At 63.1% G+C, this 17079-nt stretch overlaps 1 protein-coding gene across 1 annotated transcript in view; it reads left to right on the top strand.

The window, feature by feature from the left end:
- The window catches only part of Slc6a3 (solute carrier family 6 member 3), a 46975-nt gene extending 30132 nt beyond the window's left edge, over positions 1 to 16843 (top strand). The window contains exons 7-15 of the mRNA XM_048368307.1: positions 192 to 295; positions 1389 to 1513; positions 5307 to 5419; positions 6193 to 6321; positions 7046 to 7145; positions 8547 to 8647; positions 9756 to 9923; positions 13814 to 13885; positions 16707 to 16843. Of these exons, the coding sequence (XP_048224264.1) occupies positions 192 to 295; positions 1389 to 1513; positions 5307 to 5419; positions 6193 to 6321; positions 7046 to 7145; positions 8547 to 8647; positions 9756 to 9923; positions 13814 to 13885; positions 16707 to 16730 (936 nt within the window). The 3' untranslated portion in view covers positions 16731 to 16843. The remainder of the gene's footprint in view (positions 1 to 191; positions 296 to 1388; positions 1514 to 5306; positions 5420 to 6192; positions 6322 to 7045; positions 7146 to 8546; positions 8648 to 9755; positions 9924 to 13813; positions 13886 to 16706) is intronic.
- Positions 16844 to 17079: the final 236 nt, after the last annotated feature.

The following is a 17079-nucleotide window of genomic DNA, read 5'->3' as shown; positions in this document are numbered from 1 at the left end:
AAGCAGTGGCCTGGGCAAGGTCCGTGCCAGCCGCTCAGCCACGCCCACAGAGCTCTGGGGTTGGTCTCAACCTAGTGAGGGCTGGTGGTGGGATGGAGGCCGAAGACCCCTGGTGGACAGCTTGCGGCTGTTCACGAGACGCGGCCCCTGTGGTGGCTGCCTCTGACCCCGTCTCCCCTCTGCTGTGGCAGGTGTGGATAGACGCTGCCACCCAGGTCTGCTTCTCTCTGGGCGTCGGGTTTGGAGTGCTGATCGCCTTCTCCAGTTACAATAAGTTCACCAACAACTGCTATAGGTAAGCCTCACCCCCTCGCTGGGGAGGGCCACGCCGTCTGGGCATTGCTGCCGGGGAAGGGTGCTGGACTGTTGAAATATTGTATCCCTGGAGGAAAAACTGCTCCTGAACCTCTGAGCCGCACAGCTTTCTAAATGGAGCTGAGGCACAGGTCCTTCCAGCAGGACCGTGAGGCTCACTGTCTGGAAGGTGTGGACGCCCTGTGCTGCGGCCCGGTCACGCTGGAATGAGGGCATCCTCCTGGTTCCTGCCCAGCTTGCCTTTGGCGCTCTGTTCTCAGCCCTCACAGTGGGGTCCCCAGACAGACAGCACCAGAGCCACCAGGCAAGCGTGGGAAATGCAGGACCAGCACTCAGAATCTGCCTTGCCTAGGGGTAGGGGACACACATCTAGGTTCCAGAAGCCCTGTGTGGTGGAGAGTCAGTCCTGGCCAGCAGGACTTGCGGGCTGTCCCACCCCCTGAGCACGGAGGGCTTCCAGGAGTCAGGACGGCCCAAGAGGCCTGGACAGGCTCGGCCTGCTAGAGTCCAATGGTGCTCATGTGGGAAAGGCTGCTCCTCCAGCCTGTCCCCAGCCTCCTCCCCAGACATGGCAGATGGAGAATGACTGCTCTACCAGGGACATGCTCCATCCCCTAGGGCCACAGCTCCGCCCCCCAGAGCCACAGCTCTGCCCCCAGGGCCACAGCTCTGCCCCCAGGGCCACAGCTCCGCCCCACAGGGCCACAGCTCCGCCCCCCAGGGCCACAGCTCTGCCCCCCAGGGCCACAGCTCCGCCCCACAGGGTCACAACTCCACCCTATAGGGCTACAGCGCCATCCCTCAGGGCCACAGCTCCGCCCCCCAGGGCCACAGCTCCGCCCCCAAGGCCACAGCTCCGCCCCACAGGGTCACAGCTCCTCCCCTCAGGGCCACAGCTCCGCCCCCAGGGCCACAGCTCCGCCCCTAGGCCACAGCTCCGCCCCACAGGGCCACACCTTCACCCCTCAGGGCCACAGCTCCGCCCCCAGGCCACAGCTCCGCCCCCCAGAGCCACATCCTCTCCAGGGCCCCGGGCTCAGCGGGCACCAGGTCAGCCTGTCTTATCCTTTTAGGGACGCCATCATCACGACTTCCATCAACTCTCTGACAAGTTTCTCCTCCGGCTTCGTTGTCTTCTCCTTCCTGGGGTACATGGCACAGAAGCACAGTGTGCCCATCAGGGACGTGGCCACGGACGGTAAGCCCTGCCCCGCCTGCCTCCGCTCTGCTCAGGTGGACCGGGCCCGAGCCGCCTGGCTCCATGACAGCCGGTGACTGAATGAGGGCAGTTGTGGCCACGGTGTGTCCCGAGGCATCTAACCAGCCATCAGGAGTGTGGCCCAGCCCTGACCGTCCTTCCCCGCCCCCCATGCCGCAGCCCCTCCTCCTGGCCCGCCACCCTGAGCACGGTCGGGGGACCCACAGGTGCAATGAGTGTTCAGGCAGACACTCGTCCTTGGCTGCAGGACCAGGCCCGGTGGACGGGGGGTCCAGGGTGAGGAGGAAGGAGGGAGACTCACTGTAGCGCTGGGCGGACGGACCAGGAGGCTCCGGGCTTCCGTGAGGCTCTGTAGAACCTCACTGAGCGGTTCTTGACGCCAGCAGTTAATCTGCTCCCAGCAACCATCCAGAGCCCATGACGTACGTGTGCCGCACGCAGGGACGTGCCTGCCACGGCTGCCCCGCCCCCTCCTGCCTCGCTGGGCCGACGTCCGGGTGCCGAGTGGAAGCTGTAGCGGAGGGCGGGGCGCTTTGCTGTGTGCAGGGACCTTTGCTTGTCTTCTGTGGCTGTAACGGAGTGTCGGAGGATGGCTCCTCGATAAAAGAAAGAGCCTTCCTTAGCCTACGGAGCCTCACGAGCGCGGTGCTCGCACGGCTCCACTCCAGGGCCAAGGGCCGGGAACGGCAAGAGCTGGGCACAGCGGGCCACGCGCGTGGAGCGGCCTGGCTTTGTGACTGACTGGGCGGGGCGCCTTCCCTTGCTGTCACAAAACAGCTGAGTCCATGCAAAGGAAGGAAGGCTCGTTTGGGCTCCCGGCGGGGAGGTTGCAGTAGCTCTTCAGGCCTGCGGCTGGCAGAACACCGCGGCCCAATGGCGGGGGTTGCGGAGCTGGCTGCCCCTCCCCCCCACCCATGATGACAGGGAAGCAGAGGGAGGCCTGGGGGCGGGACTGACCGCCCCTGTGAACCCCCCCCCCCCAATCTCTGATGAGGTCCCAGCTCCAGCAGTCCACCCTGGTATGAGCTGACCATGGCGGACTCCACTGATGCGGTCGGCGCCTTGGGGTCCAGCCCCTCTCTGTCATCTTAGAGCGAACTCACTCCCGAGAGATGGGAGGAAATATGAATTGGCTGGCCAGGGCAGACTTAACCCCACAGCACCTCGCTGCCTTCTCGAGTGTGGGTGGGGTGAGCCACACCAAACCACAGCCCCCGGCCGGGGCGAGCTGCTCCGTGGGAAGTGTGCAGGCAAGAGAGAGCAAGGAAAAAGGCCTAGGGGAAGGCTCGTCCCCTGCGTGAGCCAGGCCCCAGGACTGGGGCTGGAGGGCCGGGCTTGGCATCAGCCAGGACTCCTGAGCTCACCAGGACACTGCCTTGCTTCTGTCTTGGTCCCGGCCAGGTGACAGGAAGTAAGCCCATTTCCCCCCAGACTGGGCCCTGGGCTGGGGAGGCGGCACCTCTCTCTCCATGGCCCTTCCCTTCCCCCCCCCTCCCCGCGTCTCCTCCCCTCCCCTGTCCTCTCTCTTCCTCCCTGGGTGCTTTCTGCCTGGGGCTGCTTTGGAAGCAGAGCTGCTGCCCCTGGACTCTGGAATGCCCTGTCCTGGCCATGGGTCCTGGCGTTCATGGGAGGAGGTCTAGGACACCATGGCCACGTGCCCATATCCAGAGCAGAGGGCCATTTTGGATACTCTTCTGTCTCTGGATTACTGAGCATTCAGACCTTTGCTTCACGAGGCCTCGAAAGCCCTAAGTCTGCTCCACGCCCGCAGGAGGGGGCTGGGGAGGGGGCTGGGGAGGGGGTTGGGGACGGGGCTGGGGAGGGGGCTGGGGAGGGGGCCGGGGACGGGGCCGGGGAGGGGGCCGGGGAGGGGGCCGGGGACAGGGACGGGGAGGGGGCTGGGGAGGGGGCCGGGGACGGGGACGGGGAGGGGGCCGGGGAGGGGGCCGGGGACGGGGACGGGGAGGGGGCTGGGGAGGGGGCTGGGGAGGGGGCTGGAGAGGGGGCTGGGGACGGGGCTGGGGAGGGGGCTGGGGAGGGGGCCGGGGACGGTGCCGGCTCCCTAAGCCCAGGTGGGAAAATCCAATGAAAGGGGGAGAAAGGAAATGTAGTGCAAATAAACACAGAGCAGTGGAATTTACTCATGGATACAGTTATACATCTGTACCTAGCTCCCTGCCCTTTATTATGATAAACAGCTGTAGTTTGTGAAAACTGTTAACCTCTGAACATCGAGTTGAATATTCTGTGCATTACCAGACAAGCAAAGTAAATGTCACCTGTCACCCAGATTCTTATCACCACCGTGTGACGTGTCGACTCAGGGGCAGACCGAAAGGCAGGGAGGGATACTGTCTGTCTTCACTTCACTCCTGGCAGGGAAGGATACTGTCTGTCTTCACTTCACTCCTGGCTTGCGTGTCTGAACTGAATCTCAGATAGGGGGGTTGCAGGTGTAGCTCAGGGCAGCGAGGGGCTTCATTCTGGAAAACAACAACAACAAAACTCTCAAACAGGCCTGCATGCTCAGCCTCTACTGGAAACTTCCTCGTGCCCCCAGCACCTTGGGCTGCGGGAAGCCCAGGCCTGAGCCTCTAGAATAGCAGTGGGCCCGCAGGCTCCGGGCCTGGCCTGGGAGAGATAGTGAGCTCCGTCACCGTCCCCTGGAGCCAGACTCACCCTGTGGACCTGTGTCAGAGACACAGGTCCACCCAGGAGGCCCGGACCGCCGTGGAGGCCACATCCTGTGAGTCCTGGGGGGCCGCGTGCAGCGCACCGCCAGTCCCGGGGTCACAGGAAGCCCAAGTCACTCCCCAGAAGGGACATCGGAGGCCACGCTCCAGTCTTGACCCGCGGTGCCCTCATCTTCCCGGCGTGACGGATTAGCGCCTCCCCTCTCAGGCCGGCCTCGGCGTAGCACCCCCCCCGCCGGCGGCTTCGAGTCCCCCGTCAGGATTTGAAGTCAGGATGTGCGGCTGAGCTGCCGCGACCGGCCTCTCGGGGCCTGAGGCGCGGCCATCTCTTCCCTCCCTGCTGTCCGGCTCTCTGGAGCTGGTGGGGTGCCCTGCCCCTCTGAACCGCTTGGTGTTTCCCTAGAGAAGCGCTCACCTCCGTGCGGGCTTTGGAAGGGTTCCTGTCGTCCGGGCCCCTGCACCGTGGGCCCCGGGAGAATGGGCTGTCCAGCACCAGAGGGCGGGAGGGGCGTGACGCCCGCACGCCCGGCGGGTGGACGGCAGGGCACGCCCGCTCTGTGTCGCTGCACTTAAAACCCAGGCCCTCAGATAGTCGAATGTGTGTGCATTGATTTGTTCACGAGGATGTGCTTGACGTGCGCACGCACGTGTGTGCCCATGGGTATGTGTGTGCATGGGTGTACATACGTAAGCATGCTCACATTGGTGTGTGCATGCGTGTTCGGTGATGTGTGTGTGTGTGTGTGAGTGTGAGATAGGACTGGACACAACTGGAAGCTGTCATCCAGTAACCACAGGCCTGGGCCTCTTCTTCGGGCCTCCGTTTCCCATTGGTCTCTGCTCTCCCCAGCCCCCCTCGGCCTGATGGGGACCCAGCGAGTTGGGAGGCAGGCTGCCCGGCTGGGGGTGACTGGCGCCCAGTGATGGGTTTTCTAGAGTCCTGGGCCCACAGGAAGGAAGACTCCTGGGAAAATGGGTGGGGTGGAGATCTCTGGTCAGCCTGGCCCCTGGGGGCAGTGGGCAGCTGGCAGCCTGGGGCAGGGCAGAGGCCCCGTGACCGCTGACGGTTCTGATCGCAGGGCCCGGCTTGATCTTCATCATCTACCCCGAGGCCATCGCCACGCTCCCGCTGTCCTCCGCCTGGGCCGTGGTCTTCTTCATAATGCTGCTCACTCTGGGCATCGACAGCGCGGTACGTGAGTCCGGCCTGTGCTGCCCCACGGGGCCGGCAGGCAGCAACACTCGGCGTCGGCCTGCTCCTGGCCGACGCCGCCCTCATGGGGCCTGCCCAGGCCCTCCAACGACCCCCTACTCTGCGTGGACTGCCCCGTGTCCGCCTCCTCATGTGTAACACTGCTGTCACCGGGCTGCTGCCTGGCTCAGGTGCCTTCTCTCCCCACACTCTGAGCCCCAGGGTACAGCACAGGCGGGGCCTGGGCTGCCATTTGCCCACCCCGATGGAGCTCAAGACCGGCTTTCCAGAAAGCTTAAGCCGGGAGTCTCTGTTGCCACAGACATCATCCAGTGCATGGTCCCCAGCTTCGCTCCACCCTGTGTGGTCGCAGCCCCTGGTCCCTCCAGCTGGAGCAGCCTCCCGGCGCAGTGCTTGAAGGGCACAGGGCACAGGGCACACACTGGCTCCAAGGCGGCCTGGGTGGCGTCCAGGGTGTGGGGGTGAGGCCGCATCACAACGACCAGCTGGCTACGCCCTTTGGTGCTTGGGGCAGCCTGGCAGAACTGTGCCTTGGTACCGTCATAGCCATGTAGTAATCACCATTACCATGATCGTGGTGGTCCTCCATGACCTCCCTGATCACGGTGATCGTGGTGGTCCTCCATGACCTCCCTGATCACGGTGACCGTGGTGTTCCTCCAGGACCTCCCTGATTGTGGTGGCTGTGGTGGTCCTCCGGGGCCACTCCCTGAGGGCCACGTTGCTAGGGGAACCCTGTGCTCGCTCCTCAGATGGGCGGCATGGAGTCGGTGATCACCGGGCTCATTGATGAGTTCCAGCTGCTGCACCGGCATCGCGAGATCTTCACACTGGGCATTGTTCTTGCCACCTTCCTGCTGTCCCTCCTCTGTGTCACCAATGTACGTACTGTTCCCCGCTCATGTCTCGTTTCCCTCAGGGCTGGGCCATGTGGTCAGGGTCCTTCGCTGAAGCTGCCTCCTGGGGATGGGCGCAGTGCTGCTGGGGCAGGCCTTGCCACGCTGGCCCTGCTGCCGCTGCCTGTGTACATCTGGAGCCAGGGGGAGGAAAGGAGAGGAAACGTTTCTGTCACTTGTGATAGACATTGTCCGACTGGAACTGAAGGACTCAGACTGGTTTCGCAGGGAGTGAGTAGAATACGCCTGCAGGGTGAATTAGCTCTAAGGAAAGGCACTTCTGTGGGAGCCTCGACAGCTGGGTCCCGGGCTCCCCCTCCCCCTCTACAGCTGGGTCCCGGGCTCCCCCTCCCCCTCTACAGCTGGGTCCCGGGCTCCCCCTCCACCCCCTCCACTTAGGGTACTGGGTTCCCCCTCCCCCCCAGCAGATACTGGGTTTCCCCTCCCCCCCCACAGCGGGTACTGGGTTCCCCCACCCCCTCCACAGCGGGTATTGGGTTCCCCCACCCCCTCCACAGCGGGTATTGGGTTCACCCTCCCTCCCACAGCGGGTACTGGGTTCCCCCTGCCCCCCACAGCGGGTACTGGGTTCCCCCACCCCCTCCACAGCGGGTATTGGGTTCACCCTCCCCCCCACAGCGGGTACTGGGTTCAGCCTCCCTCCTGGAACCCTGCTGGGTTCCAGGCTCAGCTGCCCCCTCTCTTCCAGGGGGGCATCTACGTATTCACGCTGTTGGACCACTTTGCAGCTGGCACGTCCATTCTCTTCGGTGTCCTCATCGAGGCCATTGGGGTGGCCTGGTTCTATGGTAAGGCAGGCGGGAACCAGCGGGCTGCCTCTGGCCTTCTTACAAAGCTGCCCTAGAGAGAGGCATTCCAGGCACAGAGGCTCACGTTGGGGTTCGTGTGCATCTCAGGGGTGCCTGAAAGAAGCATGTCCTGCCAGGCCCGCTGCCTAGAAGCCGTAGTGCGGTCTATGCGATGCAGATCGGCTGTGCCATGTGGCCATCTTGGTCGGGTGACAGAGTAGGACTTTTTGGGGGTGGTGGGCTCCTCGCTGCTGGCAGAAGGGGTGCCCCCAGGAGCTCGTGCAGGTGAGGGCCTCGTGATTTCAGCTCCGTTCTGTGTAGAGCTGCGCCTGTCAGTCCTTCAGAGACTCTACCCACCAGGACCCCACATCCGCACATCCCGGCTCGGGACCGTAACTCAGAACCGGGGGACTGTCAATCCGCACCTGCCAGCCTATCGCCACTGATGGCCCTGGGCTTTGCAGCTGGCGATGGAGGGGCGCGGGGCCTCGGGGAGCGTCTCTCCCCCTCCCCCCCAGTCCATCTCCCCACACCTGGGTTCTGACGATGGGATGGGGTGGGAAGGGGGCTCTGAGTGGAGCCTTCTTTCTGATGGGACCGTGGAGCCCGCAGAGGTCGCCCAGAGCTGGGCCAGCACTGTGCTCACAAGAGTGGGGGGCCAGCTGGAGCTGGAGGAGAGTCACGCGAAGAGCTTCTGTCCAGTTCCCGAGAGTCAGATCATACCCCTGAAAGAAACGCTTGCCAAGTGCTCGGCTGGTACTCGCCAGTGAGGAGAAGACACCATTTATTATGTTTCTGCAAATACCTTTCCATAAAAAATAAAATGGCTTTGTGCAGCCACGGAGTATCACTCAGTCTTCGAAAGGGAAAGGGATTGGGCTCCACCGGGACGGCGCTCAAGGACATTTGCTAACCGAGGACAGTCAGCCTGCACGGAGCCACACCAGGTCCCGGGGAGAGCCGCGTCCACAGGGTGGGCTAGAGGCCAGGTCTGGGGCCAGGCCTGGGAGCTGGTGTTGCGTGGGGACAGAGCTCCCGTCTGGAGCGATGAGAACATTCTGGAGGTGGGCGTGGTGGTCGCCCAGCAGTGCGAATGCCCTCAAAGCCACTGAACTGGTAAATGTTACGTTACAAGCCTGTGACTTTCTTTTTCCAGTGGGTAAAAATACCAGTTGGAGTGGGAGGAAGGGAAGCGGGGCCGGGCAGGCAGCTGGACCGGCCCGCAGAGCGGCTCTGGCCCCCGGCGCCCTGGAGCTCCGCCGGGGCTGACGGCACAGGGGCCCCAAGCCGGCGAGGCCTCCACGGTGCGGGCCGGGCCCGAGAGGAGCCTGGGGTGCGTTGAGTGCTGCAGGGACCCAGCCGGGCTCACCTGTGCCCCCTCCCCCACCCCGCTGCCCACAGGTGTGCAGCAGTTCAGTGAGGACATCAAGCAGATGACGGGGCAGAGGCCCAACCTGTACTGGAGACTGTGCTGGAAGCTGGTCAGCCCCTGCTTCCTCCTGGTAAGGGCCTCGGATAGCTCCCGCCCCTGCCCCTGGCCCTGGCCCTACGCCTGGCTCTGCCCCTGCCCGTGGTCCTGCCCCTGCCCCTGCCCCTGGCTCTGCCCCCACCCCTGCCCCTGCCCCTCCTCCTGCCCCTGCCCCTGCTCCTGCCCCTGGTCCTCCTCCCGACCCTTGTCATCCCCTGCCCCTGCCCCTGCCCCTGCCTCTGGCTCTGCCCCCGCCCCTGCCCCTGTCCCTCCTCCTGCCCCTGCCCCTGCTCCTGCCCCTGGTCCTCCTCCCGACCCTTGTCATCCCCTGCCCCTGCCCCTGCCTCTGGCTCTGCCCCCGACCCTGTCCCTGTCCCTCCTCCTGCCCCTGCCCCTGCCCCTGCTCCTGCCCCTGGTCCTCCTCTCGCCCCTTGTCATCCCCTGCCCCTGCCCCTGCCCCTGCCTCTGGCTCTGCCCCCGCCCCTGCCCCTGCCCCTGCCCCTGCCCCTGCTCCTGCCCCTGGTCCTCCTCTCGCCCCTTGTCATCCCCTGTCCCTATGCCCATCGCAGCACCTTGAAGCCAGGGCCATCCAGGTGACATCAGCAGGTCTCGGGAGCCAAGTGCCCATCTCCCGAGGGCAGCTTTCCCCTCCCCCTGGGGCCTCTGGGGGAAATCCACAGGCAACCCCAAGGGGCTGTGGACCCCACTGAGGTCAAAGTGAGTCCTGCCCTCGTGTGGCAAGTCTGTCAGAGGAGAGGCCGGTGGCCAGACAGGCCTTCTAGGCACCTGTGCCCTGAGGATGGAGATAGAATTTAGTCCCTAGGCCGGGTGCAGTGGCCGAGGCCCGTGACCCCAACCACCCTTCAGAGGCGGCGACCGGGCAGCTGGGGTGCCTTCCAGGCCAGCGCTGGGGAGGCAGGCGCTGGGAGCGTGGGGGTCAGGCGTGGGGTCCGGAGGACACGGCACACAGCAGCTGTGCCTCAGAAGGCCGCCGGTTCTCTCAGGGCCGGGCCCAGCCGGCCCGCAGCCGGCCGGAGTCCAGCCCCCGGGGCGGCGTGGCCGGGAGGCCGCTCTGGGACTGGATGCCTGCCCCAGGCCCCGCGCCTGCCGCAGGCGCCCTCACCCTGTGCCGTTGCTTTCAGTTCGTGGTCGTGGTCAGCATCGTGACTTTCAGGCCCCCCCACTATGGATCCTACATCTTCCCAGACTGGGCCAACGTGCTGGGGTGGGCCATCGCCGCGTCCTCCATGGCCATGGTGCCCATCTACGCCACCTACAAGCTCTGCAGCCTGCCCGGCTCCTTTCGAGAGGTGGGTGCGGGGCGGCCCCCTGACGCGAGGCCCCCACGAGGCGGGGGTGATGGTCCTTTCCTGGCTCAGCTCTGAGGAGGCCGGGGAGCAGGGGAATGACCGGGACAGAGAAGGAGGGGAGGAGGGAGGGGAGCAGGGAGGACACTAGGCTGGAGAGGGAGTGGAGGAGGGAGGGGACCGGGATGGAGAGGGAGGGCAGGAGGGAGGGGAGGAGGAAAGACACCCGGATGGAGATGGAGGGGAGGAGGGAGGGGACCAGGATGGAGAGGGAGGGGACCGGGATGGAGGGGGAGGGGAGGAGGGAGGGGACCAGTGGATTGTTGCAGAAAGGAGGTGAGTGCCCAGCAGGTCCACTCATGTGTCTGTGCATCTGTGTGTTTGTGTATCCATGTGTGTCTATAGGCGTGTCCATGTGTATGTTTGCATCTGTGTTTGCACCCGGTACGTGTGTGTGTGTGCGTGTGTGTGTGTGTGCGTGTGTGCGCGCGCACCTACACATCCCTGGGCCATCTGTGTGTTTCTAGGCAAACGCACGAGCCTGAGTGTTTGTCTGTGTATTCATCTGCGTGCCTGCGCGTCTGCGTGTACCTGGGTCTGCGTGCGTGTTGATGCGTGTGGGGGCATAGGGACATGCCTATGAATGTAGCTGACCATGCTTTATGGCGTCCATGTCTATGTCCTTGTCTGTGTGTGCCCACCTCTGTCCACGTGCCCTGCACTGCGCATAAACCCTTGCATTCCCTCCCACGTGGGAATGTCCGTCTGAGGGCCACCAAGGTGACCCGAGCCCCTCCGCAGGTGGAGGGGGCTCCGGGCAGAACCTGGCCCCAGAGGTGATCCTCGTGGATCAGCCAGGTCCTGAGGGTCTGTGTGGACAGGAGGGCGGGCTCTGCCCACACTGCCCGAGTTTGTCAAAGACCACGCTGAGCTCCTCAGCCCCGGGTCTGTCCTAGGCCACACTGAGCTCCTCAGCCCCCAGAGTGTCCTAGGCCACACAGAGCTCCTCAGCCCCCAGAGTGTCCTAGGCCACACTGAGCTCCTCAGCCCCCAGAGTGTCCTAGGCCACACAGAGCTCCTCAGCCCCCAGAGTGTCCTAGGCCACGCTGAGCTCCTCAGCCCCCAGAGTGTCCTAGGCCACACAGAGCTCCTCAGCCCCGGGTCTGTCCTAGGCCACGCTGAGCTCCTCAGCCCCGGGTCTGTCCTAGGCCACGCACAGCTCCTCAGCCCCCAGAGTGTCCTAGGCCACACAGAGCTCCTCAGCCCCGGGTCTGTCCTAGGCCACGCACAGCTCCTCAGCCCCCAGAGTGTCCTAGGCCACACAGAGCTCCTCAGCCCCCAGAGTGTCCTAGGCCACGCTGAGCTCCTCAGCCCCGGGTCTGTCCTAGGCCACACAGAGCTCCTCAGCCCCGGGTCTGTCCTAGGCCACGCTGAGCTCCTCAGCCCCGGGTCTGTCCTAGGCCACGCTGAGCTCCTCAGCCCCGGGTCTGTCCTAGGCCACGCAGAGCTCCTCAGCCCCCAGAGTGTTCTAGGCCACGCAGAGCTCCTCAGCCCCGGGTCTGTCCTAGGCCACACAGAGCTCCTCAGCCCCCAGAGTGTCCTAGGCCACGCTGAGCTCCTCAGCCCCGGGTCTGTCCTAGGCCACGCACAGCTCCTCAGCCCCCAGAGTGTCCTAGGCCACACAGAGCTCCTCAGCCCCGGGTCTGTCCTAGGCCACGCACAGCTCCTCAGCCCCCAGAGTGTCCTAGGCCACACAGAGCTCCTCAGCCCCCAGAGTGTCCTAGGCCACGCTGAGCTCCTCAGCCCCGGGTCTGTCCTAGGCCACACAGAGCTCCTCAGCCCCCAGAGTGTCCTAGGCCACGCTGAGCTCCTCAGCCCCGGGTCTGTCCTAGGCCACGCAGAGCTCCTCAGCCCCGGGTCTGTCCTAGGCCACGCAGAGCTCCTCAGCCCCCAGAGTGTTCTAGGCCACGCAGAGCTCCTCAGCCCCGGGTCTGTCCTAGGCCACACAGAGCTCCTCAGCCCCCAGAGTGTCCTAGGCCACGCTGAGCTCCTCAGCCCCGGGTCTGTCCTAGGCCACGCAGAGCTCCTCAGCCCCCAGAGTGTCCTAGGCCACGCTGAGCTCCTCAGCCCCGGGTCTGTCCTAGGCCACGCAGAGCTCCTCAGCCCCCAGAGTGTCCTAGGCCACGCTGAGCTCCTCAGCCCCCAGAGTGTTCTAGGCCACGCTGAGCTCCTCAGCCCCGGGTCTGTCCTAGGCCACGCTGAGCTCCTCAGCCCCCAGAGTGTCCTAGGCCACGCTGAGCTCCTCAGCCCCGGGTCTGTCCTAGGCCACGCAGAGCTCCTCAGCCCCCAGAGTGTCCTAGGCCACGCTGAGCTCCTCAGCCCCGGGTCTGTCCTAGGCCACGCTGAGCTCCTCAGCCCCGGATCTGTCCTAGGCCACGCTGAGCTCCTCAGCCCCGGGTCTGTCCTAGGCCACGCTGAGCTCCTCAGCCCCGGGTCTGTCCTAGGCCACGCAGAGCTCCTCAGCCCCCAGAGTGTTCTAGGCCACGCTGAGCTCCTCAGCCCCGGGTCTGTCCTAGGCCACGCTGAGCTCCTCAGCCCCGGGTCTGTCCTAGGCCACGCTGAGCTCCTCAGCCCCGGGTCTGTCCTAGGCCACGCTGAGCTCCTCAGCCCCGGGTCTGTCCTAGGCCACGCACAGCTCCTCAGCCCCCAGAGTGTCCTAGGCCACACAGAGCTCCTCAGCCCCGGGTCTGTCCTAGGCCACGCACAGCTCCTCAGCCCCCAGAGTGTCCTAGGCCACACAGAGCTCCTCAGCCCCCAGAGTGTCCTAGGCCACGCTGAGCTCCTCAGCCCCGGGTCTGTCCTAGGCCACGCTGAGCTCCTCAGCCCCGGGTCTGTCCTAGGCCACGCAGAGCTCCTCAGCCCCCAGAGTGTTCTAGGCCACGCAGAGCTCCTCAGCCCCGGGTCTGTCCTAGGCCACACAGAGCTCCTCAGCCCCCAGAGTGTCCTAGGCCACGCTGAGCTCCTCAGCCCCGGGTCTGTCCTAGGCCACGCAGAGCTCCTCAGCCCCCAGAGTGTCCTAGGCCACGCTGAGCTCCTCAGCCCCGGGTCTGTCCTAGGCCACGCAGAGCTCCTCAGCCCCCAGAGTGTCCTAGGCCACGCTGAGCTCCTCAGCCCCCAGAGTGTTCTAGGCCACGCTGAGCTCCTCAGCCCCGGGTCTGTCCTAGGCCACGCTGAGCTCCTCAGCCCCCAGAGTGTCCTAGGCCACGCTGAGCTCCTCAGCCCCGGGTCTGTCCTAGGCCACGCAGAGCTCCTCAGCCCCCAGAGTGTCCTAGGCCACGCTGAGCTCCTCAGCCCCGGGTCTGTCCTAGGCCACGCTGAGCTCCTCAGCCCCGGATCTGTCCTAGGCCACGCTGAGCTCCTCAGCCCCCAGAGTGTCCTAGGCCACGCTGAGCTCCTCAGCCCCGGGTCTGTCCTAGGCCACGCAGAGCTCCTCAGCCCCCAGAGTGTTCTAGGCCACGCTGAGCTCCTCAGCCCCGGGTCTGTCCTAGGCCACGCTGAGCTCCTCAGCCCCGGGTCTGTCCTAGGCCACGCAGAGCTCCTCAGCCCCGGGTCTGTCCTAGGCCACGCTGAGCTCCTCAGCCCCGGGTCTGTCCTAGGCCACGCACAGCTCCTCAGCCCCGGGTCTGTCCTAGGCCACGCAGAGCTCCTCAGCCCCGGGTCTGTCCTAGGCCACGCTGAGCTCCTCAGCCCCGGGTCTGTCCTAGGCCACGCTGAGCTCCTCAGCCCCGGGTCTGCCGTAGGTCGGTGGGTCACAGGTTTGCTGCCTGGCAGCCTCGCAGATGCAGTGCTCCCTGCACATGGGAGTGAAAGCCAACAGCCTCACTCTCTCTTAGAAACTGGCCTATGCCATCACGCCCGAGAAGGACCGCCAGCTTGTGGACAGAGGGGAGGTGCGCCAGTTCACAGTGAGTACCCCGTGCCAGGAGGCCCTCCGAAGGAACTCGGAACAATCTAGAGAACCACATCCTCTCCCCACAGCCCCTCCCCTGGCCCGGGAAGCCAGGAGGATGAGCGCAGAAAACCAGCTGCCGGTCACGCCGGCAGGTCTGAGCCGCTGAGCCGGACCACTCTGGGACGCTGCGCTGAAGGACAGGGCAAGACGCTGCGCTGAAGGACAGGGCAGCCGGTGGGCAGCCGAGAATGGAGGGCAGAGGGAGTCGGTGGGTTCTTCAGGAGGGGAAGGTGGACTGAGGGTCCACAGGGACCAGCCCACCGCTGGGGAATGAAGAGGAGGAAGGGAGGGGGGAGAGACAGGAGGGTAAGCGTCAAGCCTGTCAATGTCCATCAAGCCAGCAGGGAGCAGGAAGAAGTGAGGTCTATTCATGTTCCCAATCATTTTCTTCTTGATCTACTTAAGATCCATTTGTCTGGTGACTTTTACTGCACCAGGCATATCTTGCATTTGCCAGAAATTGGTGTGTGTGTGTGTGTGTGTGATTTGAACTGAGAGCCCTGTACTTGCTACTTGAGCCATGCCACCAGCCGCCCAGTGATTTTGACTGAGATGTCCGTTACAACCCTAATGAGGTCCTATAGTTTTACCCTGATTGTTGACTGTTGATACAGTGCAGCTTTATTTTGCTATATCTCTTAGTTTACATTTGGCCCATTTTTACGTTTCCTTTTCTGCTCACAGGATGTTGTGTTTTCCTTCATTTTCTGCTCTGTATTCACTTGGGATTTACATACGTTGATTCTTTTACTAGCTATCCTTGACGCTGGTTACTCTTTCACTTGGTGCTGATCAACATTGAGATACAGCTGATTACCTCTTCCCCACTTGACTCTCACAAGGACTCGAAGCTCCACCTGGCCAGTTAATGTGCTATTGTTACCCAGGTGCCCAGTGTTTCCTTATTAACCCAGAGTTAGAGCTGTGTGGCTGGCTCCACGGGGTGATGCGTGTGTGTGGCCCACATTCTGGGGCTTGTGTGCTTTGATCATTTCCTCTGCTTTTGGCACAGGTATCTTTCCTTCTAGGGTCACGTTTTGGCTTTTCCAAAACTATCTGAGGCAGTCCCACACTTGGGATGTCTTTGACCTGTTCTCATTACCTCCCTTTCCTCAGCCCAGCCTCAAGCTGGCCCTGAAGGTCTCTCGGTTTTGAAGATGCTAGCCTGGCCTCTGACAGCCAGGCCCGCAGCTCCACGGTGCTGCCTGGACGGTGTGTGTCCAGCATCACGGCTTTGCTCGAGGGAGCTGCCACGGCTCTCTTCCTCGTGTCATCTTGGAATGCGCTGTGTGCAGCATCTGTGTGTTTATGAATTTTGTCCGTTCTAGAACTTGGCAGATACACTTTACGATCTTGCCTTTGGCTGTCCTGTGCTTTTCTCTCTGGAGTCTTTGTCTTGGGCCCCACTTGGAATCCTTTTCATTTGGGCTTCAGGGTCCAGGAGTGTAGCACACTCTGGTCGCCGGTCTACAGGTGGCCATTTGTCTACATGACAAAATAAACCCTCATGATGCTGCATGTGAAAACTAAATGCTGACAGGACCAGATCACCCGATCATCCCTCCCCGTCCTCAAAGTAAACACAAACCTAACCCATTTTGAGTAGATAGATGATAGATAGATGGATAGGTGGATGGATGGGTAGATGGATAGATTAGGGAGATAGATGCAGATAGATAGATAGATAGATAGATAGATAGATAGATAGATAGAATAAGAGCATGCAAGCATTGCTGGACAATAGGTTCAGATAACAGATGACAGGAAGAATGAGAGGATAGGCAGGTAGTTGACAGTAGATCAGTTTCCTGTGACCGGCAGTGCCCATGGCCTTTCTTCATCCCTGGTAGCATAGTGTCAAAAACAAGCCATGAGAACTCTTGGTCTTATTTGTTTGGCAATGCTGAAGTTTGAATTCGGGGCCTTGTGCTCGCTAGGGAGGGATTCTGCCTCTTGAGGTGTACCTCCAGCCCCTGCTTTAGTTATTGATCAGTTAGGATCCTCCATTTTGTCAGGGCTAACCTGGACCGTGACCCTCTGTATTTACACTTTCTGCGCAGATGAGAAGACAGGCCCGGGCCACTGCCCCAGCATTTTGCTGGTTGAAATGGGATCTCAAGAACTTTCCCCTGGGCCACCCTTGAACAGTGATTTCCCCCAAGTGTCAGCCTCCTGGGTAGCTGGGATGTCAGGTGTAAGCTCTCACACGTGGGTGCCAGCCCTTGTTTTGAGGACGTGTGTACACAGTTGCTGGCCTCCGGTGGAATCGAGGACCAGGGTGCTTTCTGGTAGCCACAGTACCCGCTTTCTGGTGCTCCTGGCCCTCGTTGGGTCACGCTCGGACAGCGGGCTGCAGACCACCCTTCCCCCAGGTGGGCCTTTGAACCCCAGGAAAGTGTCAGGACCCAGAGGGGATGGGGACATTTCTAGGCCGCCCTGGAGTCAGCAGCTGTCACCCGGGTTTCACTGCTGTAACCAGCCACGAAGTTGCACATGTCCTGAAGATCCCCAGTCTAGCTGCTGGTGTCTAGTACCCCCAAGCTCCGTGTGGCCACCGCCGGCCAGTGCCCGCCCTGGTGCTACAGACACGCCTAAGAAATGGCATATTTATGAAAGTTAAACCGCTTGGCCTCGTGCCCTCGGGCATCAGTGCCCTGGTCAGGCTCCCCTGTGGTTGAGAGATCACAAGGGAGGAGGCTCTGAGCGCAGCAGGAAGCCACCCGCTGTCCACTCGGCTTCTTCTTCCTTCTCAACAAACACTTGTTTCCTTCCAGCTTCGCCATTGGCTCCTGGTGTAGCCCTGAGGGAGATGGACCACCAGACAGGTCACCCACCACGACAAGAGATGCACAGGGAGATTAGAGGCCCGAGTGTCGGGGGAAGGAAGGCTGCTTCCACCCTTCCCCTCCGCAAGGCCTTATCCTCAGACCGCTCACCCCCAGTCCACGCCCCCCCCCCAGGCCTACTGTGTTGTGTGTCACTGTAGGAACGGCCCAAACCACACGGCCAGGCTGTCCCCATCCCCCGCCCCCAGGGCAGAAGCATCTGCCTGCCGGGGGGCTGTGCCGAGGCCCCCTCCCCCAGGCCCCCCCCCCCCCCCGCCCGGTCTCCTCTGTGCTCCCGGGGCAGGGACCTTGCTAATTGTAA

The sequence above is a fragment of the Perognathus longimembris genome, chromosome 19 (genome assembly GCF_023159225.1).
Source record: "Perognathus longimembris pacificus isolate PPM17 chromosome 19, ASM2315922v1, whole genome shotgun sequence".
In the NCBI taxonomy this organism is placed as follows: domain Eukaryota; kingdom Metazoa; phylum Chordata; class Mammalia; order Rodentia; family Heteromyidae; genus Perognathus; species Perognathus longimembris.
Note: the sequence above shows the minus strand (reverse complement) of the source record. Positions and strands in the feature narration are given on the sequence as shown.